Below are 8,721 nucleotides of genomic sequence, written 5' to 3'. Positions count from 1 at the left end.
GGACCCACAGGAGGGGTGGGGACATCCAGGGTGGCCCAGGGGACACCGGGGGACCCTGCAGGTGCCTTTGGGGACCTTGGGGGTGGCTCTTAGGACCTTGGGGGTGGCTCTTAGGACCGTGGGGGTGGCTCTTAGGACCGTGGGGGTGGCTCTTAGGACCTTGGGGGTGGCTCTTAGGACCGTGGGGGTGGCTCTTAGGACCTTGGGGGTGGCTCTTAGGACCGTGGGGGTGGCCAGAGGTGGCCCAGGAGCCCCTCAGGGTGGCCCAGGGACATCTGGAGACCCCAGTGACCCTCAGGATGTCCCCAGAAGCCCAAGAACCCCCCAACCCCCCGAACCCCAAGAGCTGAGCGGGTGCCAGAGCGGTGGCTTTATTGTCCCCAAGTGTCCCCCGTGTCCCCCCGCAGGCTGCGCACGCGGGGGTTGGGGTACTCGGGTTCCTCGATGGCTCCGGGTCCGAACTTGAGCTCGAGGAAGGTGCGGGGGTTGTTGGGGGCCATGGCCGTGAAACCCGCGAAGGGGAGGGGGATGCGGGGCAGGAGGAACCGCTCGGGGAATTCCACGTCCTGGGGGTGTCCCAGCCACGTCACTTTCGTCATCGTGTCCCCACGGGGGTAAAAGGGCCACAGGTCCACGTGGAGCCGGTTCGTGCGGCTGTAGTGGACTCGGAAAAATTCCCCTTCGGGGGCTTTCTCCCAAAAATAACCCTGGGGGTCCTCCAGCCCCTCCCCTGTGGTAGCCACGCTAGCCAACCAACGGCATTTGCCCAAATCTTCCCGGTACAGCCCCAAATCCACGTCGTAGTCCCAGGGGATGATGTCACCCGAGCGGACGGCACCCAGTAAGGTCCCTCCTTCCAACCAGTACCGGACCCCAGTGGACTCCAGAACCCCCACCACGTACCGGGCCGTTTCCCGCAGCGCCGCAGGCAGCAGGGGGGGGTCCAGCGCCCGGCGTGCAGGTAGGAAGGGGTCCGGTTCTGAATGGTTCCGAAACACCGCGGGGTCTCCTTCCCGCACGCCCCGTGCCACCTCTCCCTCCCGTCCCCAAAAACCTCGCGTTTCACCCGAATTCCTCCATCAGGAGGCGGTGACGCCGCTCGGCCGCCGTTCGCAGCTTCCAGAGGGCGTGAGGGGTGCGGGGGGCGCGGGGGCCAGCGGGAAAGTCAGCGGGGCCACCCGCACCCCCCAACCCCGCAGCCACCCCTGGATGGCTACCGACGTCCCACCGGGCGAGCCAAAGGGAAGGGGAGCGCCAGGAGGTCGCGGGTGCGGAGAAGGAGGACGTGGGGACCCTCGGGCCACCCGCAAACCCCCCGCCCCCCGGGGGGGTCGTAGCGAAGGGTCCATTCCCGCAGCTCCACCCGCAGCTCCCGGCACCGCGGTCGCGGCCCCGAAGTCCCCAGCGCTGGCGCTGCCACCACTTTGGTGGCCCCGCGGTGACTTTCCAGGAGGTCCCGCAGCTCCTCCAAAGCCCCGGGGACGTGGCGGGCACCGTCGGGGACGAAAGCCACGTGGCGGGTACGGAGGAGGTGACCCAAAGGAGGGGGCGGGGGGTGGCGGGGGTCCGGGGGGCGAAGGGGGAGGAAGGTGACGCCCCCCGGCAAAGGGACCGGGGGGTACGGGGCCACCTCGGCCACCACCAGGACGGGGAAGGAGGAGGCGAAGGAGGCGGCGGTGGCTTCCAGGTCGTTGTCACCTTCCTCGAAGTCGCGGAGGAGGACGGTGACCCCCGGGGGGAGGGGGGGAGGGCGGCAGGAGCCCCCCGACCCCCGGCCGGACCCCCCCCCGGGCTGCATAGGAGGAGGAGGAGGAGGAGAAGGAGGAAGGCGCTCACCAGGGTGGCTGAGAGGGGCTTCACCCGCATGGCCCGGGAGGAGAGTAATTAACACTGCCAGGTTAATGAAGGGGTAAATTAATGCCCCCCGAGGTTAACTCCTTTGGTGGGGGGGGGGGGGGGGGGCGCCCCTCGAGGGTCCTGAGGGAGAGAGAAAAGGAAAGGAGAGGGACGTCACGCGGGGTCACCCCCCGTCCCTCTCTCCCGCACCCCCCGTCCCTCTCTCCCGCACCCTTCACCCCTCTCTCCCGCACCCTTCACCCCTCACTCCCGCACCCCTCGCCCCTCTCTCCCGCACCCCCCGCCCCTCTCTCCCGCATCCTCCGCCCCTCTCTCCCGCATCCTCCGCCCCTCTCTCCCGCATTCCCCGCCCATGGCTCCTCTTTGGCCGCCGCTTTGTGGCCGCCCCGCGGTGATGGCGGCTGCGGAGCGGGCGGGAGGTGCGGGAGCAGCTCGGGCCCATCCGCCCCCCCCCGCTCCTCCTCCTCCACCCCCCCCCCCTCCCGTTCCCCGCAACCCTCCCGAGCCCGCGGTGCGTGGCGGGCTCAGCCTCCCCGGGATCCTCCACTTCATCCAACACGAGTGGGCGCGATTCGAGGCCGAGAAAGGGCGATGGGAGGCGGAACGGGCCGAGCTCCAGGTACCGGCAGCTCCCACCCCGCACCCATCCCGCACCCCCGGGATCGTTCCCCCCCCCCCCTACCCCCCCCCCCCCCGCCGGGGTTACCGGAGCCGTCGCTGCCGCCATCTTGGGAGGAAATGGGGGAGGGGGAGGGGGGCGGGCACCGGCGGGGGCGGCACCGGCAGCCGAACCGAACCGGGACCCCACCCCCCGGAACCGGGACCCGGGAGCCCAACCCCCGGAACCGGGAACCCGGAACCCAATCCCCGGAACCGGGAACCCACCCCCAGGAAACGGGAATCCCCCGCAGAACCGGGAACCTCTCCAGCAACCGGCGGGGGTGGCACCGAGACCCCCCCCCGGGAACACCCCCGGAAACCGGGACCACCACCACCCCCCCCCGGAACCAGGGGCCATCATTGTCCCCCCTGGGGCCACCATTGTCACCCCCAGGGCCACCTCTGCCACCCTTGGGGCCACCACTCTCGTCCCCCCCTCCCCCATCTCCGTGTCCCCCCCTTTGTCCCCGGGGTGTTTCTTGGGGGGGGGGGGGGGGGTGGTGGCCGTGTCCCCACGCTGTCCTTCGGTGTCCCCCCCCCTCGATGTCCCCAGGCGCAGGTGACATTCCTGCAGGGGGAGCGCAGGGGACAGGAGAACCTCAAGGGGACCTCGTGCGCCGCATCAAAATGTTGGAATTCGCCCTAAAACAGGAGAGGTGGGGGAAGGGGAGAGGGGAGGGGGGGCACCCTAAAACACCCCCCTACCCACCCACGCACCCCCCCCAGGGGGCAATCTGGGGGTCACTGTCCCCCCTCTTTGGTCACCGCTGTCCTCTGTATCCCCCCCCCCCCCCACTCCAGGGCCAAATATCACAAATTAAAGTTCGGTTCCGAACCTGAGAGGAGAGAGGAGGGACCCGAACCGGGTGGGTCCGGGGGGGGTCTTGGGGGAGCTTGGGGGGGACATGGAGGGGGTTGGGGGGGAAATGGAGGGGGGCGGGGGGGTTTTGGGGTGGCTGGGGGGGACATGAGGGGGTTTTGGGGGGGGATATGGGGGGGTTTCGGGGGCAAATGAGGGAGTTTGAGGGGGGCTTGGGGGGGCTTGGGGGTCCCTGACCCTGTGTCCCCCTCCCCAAAAAGTCCCCAATGGACCGGGGGGCCAGGGCCGGCGCTGGCTGGACCGAGGGGCGACGGCTGCTGAGGCAGTGAGTGAGGGGCCGGGATTTGGGGGTTCGGGGGGGGCTTTTGGGGGTTTGGGAAGAATTTGGGGGTTCGGGGGGGATTTGGGGGTTTGGGAGGAATTTGGGGGTTTGGGAGGAATTTGGGGGTTCGGAGGGGATTTGGGGGTTCGGGGGGGATTTGGGGGTTCGGGGGGGATTTGGGGGTTTGGGAGGAATTTGGGGGTTCGGGGGGGATTTGGGGGTTTGGGAGGAATTTGGGGGTTTGGGAGGAATTTGGGGGTTCGGAGGGGATTTGGGGGTTTGGGAGGAATTTGGGGGTTCGGGGGGGATTTGGGGGTTCGGGGGAGATTTGGGGGTTCGGGGGGATTTTGGGGTTCGGGGGGGGATTTGGGGGTTTGGGAGGAATTTGGGGGTTCGGGGGGGATTTGGGGGTTTGGGAGGAATTTGGGGGTTCGGGGGGGATTTGGGGGTTCGGAGGGGATTTGGGGGTTTGGGGGGGGATTTGGGGGTTCGGAGGGGATTTGGGGGTTTGGGGGGGATTTGGGGGTTCGGAGGGGATTTGGGGGTTTGGGAGGAATTTGGGGGTTTGGGGGGGATTTGGGGGTTTGGGAGGAATTTGGGGGTTCGGAGGGGATTTGGGGGTTCGGGGGGGATTTGGGGGTTTGGGGGGGATTTGGGGGTTCGGGGGGGATTTGGGGGTTTGGGAAGAATTGGGGGTTCGGGGGGATTTGGGGGTTTGGGAGGAATTTGGGGGTTCGGGGGGGATTTGGGGGTTTGGGAGGAATTTGGGGGTTTGGGAGGAATTTGGGGGTTCGGAGGGATTTGGGGGTTTGGGAGGAATTTGGGGTTCGGGGGGGATTTGGGGGTTCGGGGGAGATTTGGGGGTTCGGGGGGATTTTGGGGTTCGGGGGGGGATTTGGGGGTTTGGGAGGAATTTGGGGGTTCGGGGGGGATTTGGGGGTTTGGGAGGAATTTGGGGGTTCGGAGGGGATTTGGGGGTTCGGGGGGGATTTGGGGGTTTGGGGGGGATTTGGGGTTCGGGGGGGATTTGGGGGTTTGGGAAGAATTTGGGGTTCGGGGGGGATTTGGGGGTTTGGGAGGAATTTGGGGGTTCGGGGGGGATTTGGGGGTTTGGGAGGAATTTGGGGGTTTGGGAGGAATTTGGGGGGTTCGGAGGGGATTTGGGGGTTTGGGAGGAATTTGGGGGTTCGGGGGGGATTTGGGGGTTCGGGGGAGATTTGGGGGTTCGGGGGGATTTTGGGGTTCGGGGGGGATTTGGGGGTTTGGGAGGAATTTGGGGGTTCGGGGGGGATTTGGGGGTTTGGGAGGAATTTGGGGGTTCGGGGGGATTTGGGGGTTCGGAGGGGATTTGGGGGTTTGGGGGGGGATTTGGGGGTTCGGAGGGGATTTGGGGGTTTGTGAGGAATTTGGGGGTTTGGGGGGGATTTGGGGGTTCGGGGGGGATTTGGGGGTTTGGGAGGAATTTGGGGGTTTGGGAGGAATTTGGGGGTTCGGGGGGGATTTGGGGTTCGGAGGGGATTTGGGGGTTTGGGGGGGATTTGGGGGTTCGGAGGGGATTTGGGGTTTGGGAGGAATTTGGGGGTTTGGGGGGATTTGGGGGTTTGGGAGGAATTTGGGGGTTCGGAGGGGATTTGGGGGTTCGGGGGGGATTTGGGGGTTTGGGGGGGATTTGGGGGTTCGGGGGGGATTTGGGGGTTTGGGAAGAATTTGGGGGTTCGGGGGGATTTGGGGGTTTGGGAGGAATTTGGGGGTTCGGGGGGGATTTGGGGGTTTGGGAGGAATTTGGGGGTTTGGGAGGAATTTGGGGGTTCGGAGGGGATTTGGGGGTTTGGGAGGAATTTGGGGGTTCGGGGGGGATTTGGGGGTTCGGGGGAGATTTGGGGGTTCGGGGGGATTTTGGGGTTCGGGGGGGATTTGGGGGTTTGGGAGGAATTTGGGGGTTCGGGGGGATTTGGGGGTTTGGGAGGAATTTGGGGGTTCGGAGGGGATTTGGGGGTTCGGGGGGGATTTGGGGGTTTGGGGGGGATTTGGGGGTTCGGGGGGGATTTGGGGGTTTGGGAAGAATTTGGGGGTTCGGGGGGGATTTGGGGGTTTGGGAGGAATTTGGGGGTTCGGGGGGGATTTGGGGGTTTGGGAGGAATTTGGGGGTTTGGGAGGAATTTGGGGGTTCGGAGGGGATTTGGGGGTTTGGAGGAATTTGGGGGTTCGGGGGGGATTTGGGGGTTCGGGGGAGATTTGGGGGTTCGGGGGGATTTTGGGGTTCGGGGGGGGATTTGGGGGTTTGGGAGGAATTTGGGGGTTCGGGGGGATTTGGGGGTTTGGGAGGAATTTGGGGGTTCGGGGGGGATTTGGGGGTTCGGAGGGGATTTGGGGGTTTGGGGGGGGATTTGGGGGTTCGGAGGGGATTTGGGGGTTTGTGAGGAATTTGGGGGTTTGGGGGGGATTTGGGGGTTCGGGGGGGATTTGGGGGTTTGGGAGGAATTTGGGGGTTTGGGAGGAATTTGGGGGTTCGGGGGGGATTTGGGGGTTCGGAGGGGATTTGGGGGTTTGGGGGGGATTTGGGGGTTCGGAGGGGATTTGGGGGTTTGGGAGGAATTTGGGGGTTTGGGGGGGATTTGGGGGTTTGGGAGGAATTTGGGGGTTCGGGGGGGATTTGGGGGTTTGGGAGGAATTTGGGGGTTTGGGAGGAATTTGGGGGTTCAGAGGGGATTTGGGGGTTCGGGGGGGCTTTTGGGGGTTTGGGGGGGGATTTGGGGGTTTGGGAGGAATTTGGGGGTTTGGGAGGAATTTGGGGGTTCGGGGGGATTTGGGGGTTCAGAGGGGATTTGGGGGTTCGGGGGGGGATTTGGGGTCCGTGGGGGGGAAATTAAGGTGTCCAAGGGAGAAATCGGGGGTGCAGGGGGGGAATCGGGGGTGTCTGGGAGGGGATTTGGGGGTTCAGGGGGGGAATTGAGGGTTTGGGGGGGGATTTGGGTGGTTCTGGGGGGGGGGGGGAGGGGAATTGGGGTGGTCGGGGGGTAATTGGGGTGCAGGGGGGGGACTGTGTTGCCCCGGGGTGGGGGGTGGTCTGGGTGCCGTGTTGGATTTTGGGGGTGTCTTGGGGGGGGGTTTTGGGGTCCCTGACCCCCCCTCCCTGGTGCCCCCCCCCCCAGGTACCTGGAGGAAGTGGGGTACAGTGACACCATCCTGGACATGAGGTCCCGGCGGGTGCGGGCGCTGCTGGGGAGGGGGGGAGGGGAGCAGCCCCCCCCCCACCCCCCCCCCCGACCCCTCCCCCGACCCCCCCCCCCGGCGCCCCCAATTCCCTCCTCCTGAGGAGAATCGAGGAACAGATCCAGAGGTGAGGGGGGGGATACAGGGGGGGGGGGGGGTGGGATACAGGGGGGGGTTGGGGACATGGGGTGAGTTTGGGCCCCCCCTGACTGTTAATTCCCCCCTTCCTCCTCCCAGGAACGCCGGGAAAGAGGGGGGGGGGCTAGGGGGGGGGTTGGGCCCTGTCCCCTTCCCCCCCCCGGAGGATGAGGACAGCGATGAGGAAGAGGAAGAGGAGGAAGAGGGGGGGGGGGGCCTGAGCCTTCCTCCACCCCCCACCCCCAACACAGGCACCCGAGACCCAAGGTAAAGGGGGGGGGGAGAAATCTGGGAGGGGGGTCCCTTAAATCTGGGGAATCTTTTAAACTGGGGGGGGTGCCTCAAATCTGGGGTATCCCCAAAATCTGGGGAGGGGTCATCAAGAAAAGGGGGGGGGGTCCTTCAGTTCGGGGGTCAGGGGGCTCAAAAATCTGGGGGGGGTCCCCTCAAACCCCATAGACCTTGTGTTCCCCCCCCCCTTTTTTCTCTCCCTCTGCTTTTGCCCCCTCCCCCCTGGTTTTTTTCCCCCCCTTTTCTGATTTTTAACCCCCCCTTTTTAACCCCCCCTTTTGTTTTTTTTTTAGGGCCCCCCCAGCCCCCTCCTGCCCGAGGTGGAGGATGAGGAGGATGAAGACGAGGAAGACTCCGAGGATGCTCTCAACGAATTCCATTTTTTGGGCTCGGGGAGAACGGGGCCGGGGGGGTCCCCGAAATGGGTGAGGGGGGGGGGGGGGGCAGGGGTTTGGGCAGCACTGGGGGGGGGGGGGTTTGGGGGGGATATGGGGAGGATGGGAGGGGCTCAGGTTGGTTTTGGGGGGGGGTTTGGGCAGGGGGGGGAGTTGGGGATGTGAGGAGGATTTGGGGGAGCACGGGGGGGGGGGGTTAGGGGTGACCCCCCGGGGGGGTCTTTGTCCCCTGACGGGACCCCAGAGCCACCCCCACCCCCCCCTCCCCAGGGCCTTTGGGAGTCTCCTCTGAGCTCTTCATCCTGGAGGCCATGGGAGGTGGCACTGTCCCCCTGGGGGGTGGCACTGTCCCCCTGGGAGGTGGCACTGTCCCCCTGGGGGGTGGCACTGTCCCCCTGGGAAGTGGCACTGTCACCCTAGGGGGTGGCACTGTCCCCCTGGGGGACCTGGCGGACCTGAGTGTCACCAACGACAACGACCCCGGCTGCGACGTGAGTCACCCCCCAGGGTGTCCCAAATTTGTCCCCAAACCTTCCCAGGGTGTCCCCACGCCTGTCCCCAGTGTCCCCTGGGCTCTCGGGTGTCCCCCAGTGTCCTCAGGGTGTCCCCAACCCCATTCCTCAGAGTCCTCAAGGTCCCTCTTGACGTCCCCCCCCCCCCCCATCCCTGTGTCACTGTCCCCCGTGTCACTGTCCCCAGGGTGTCCCCACAGGTCCCCGAGGGGGGGGACATCCCGGGGAGGTCCTGGAGCCCCCGCTTCACCCTGCGCAGCCACTACGATGCCATCCGCGGTGTCACCTTCCCCCCCGCCCACGAGGCCATTGTCACCGCCTCCGAGGACGCCACCCTCAAGCTCTGGAACCTGCAGAAAACTGTCCCCAACAAAAAGTGGGGACACTGGGGAGGGGGACAAGGGACAGGGATGAGGGGCTGGGGACATGCATGGCGGTCAAGGGTTGGGGACAAGACTGGGGACACGGAGAGGGTTGGGGACAGGGTGAGGGATGGGCTTGGGGACGGGGTTA

General features: G+C 66.1%; 2 protein-coding genes across 2 annotated transcripts; one reads left to right on the top strand and one right to left on the bottom strand.

Annotated features, from left to right (window-relative positions):
• Positions 1-355: 355 nt before the first annotated feature.
• Positions 356-2,056, bottom strand: FKRP (fukutin related protein). The gene is given in 6 exon segments (XM_071732850.1): positions 356-922; positions 925-1,065; positions 1,068-1,142; positions 1,145-1,237; positions 1,240-1,620; positions 1,623-2,056. Coding segments are annotated over 6 exon segments (1,485 nt in total). The 5' UTR covers positions 1,867-2,056; the 3' UTR covers positions 356-371.
• Positions 2,057-2,194: 138 nt separating this feature from the next.
• STRN4 (striatin 4) lies at positions 2,195-8,693 on the top strand (the record flags this gene model as incomplete). Its single annotated transcript, XM_071732853.1, has 9 exons — positions 2,195-2,476; positions 3,071-3,173; positions 3,319-3,383; positions 3,598-3,662; positions 6,812-6,999; positions 7,110-7,277; positions 7,595-7,726; positions 7,967-8,187; positions 8,409-8,693. Coding segments are annotated over exons 7-9 (510 nt in total), but the record flags the coding sequence as incomplete, so codon positions are not given.
• Between the last annotated feature and the right edge of the window lie 28 nt (positions 8,694-8,721).

The sequence above is a fragment of the Heliangelus exortis genome, unplaced genomic scaffold (assembly GCF_036169615.1).
Source record: "Heliangelus exortis unplaced genomic scaffold, bHelExo1.hap1 Scaffold_97, whole genome shotgun sequence".
In the NCBI taxonomy this organism is placed as follows: domain Eukaryota; kingdom Metazoa; phylum Chordata; class Aves; order Apodiformes; family Trochilidae; genus Heliangelus; species Heliangelus exortis.
Note: the sequence above shows the minus strand (reverse complement) of the source record. Positions and strands in the feature narration are given on the sequence as shown.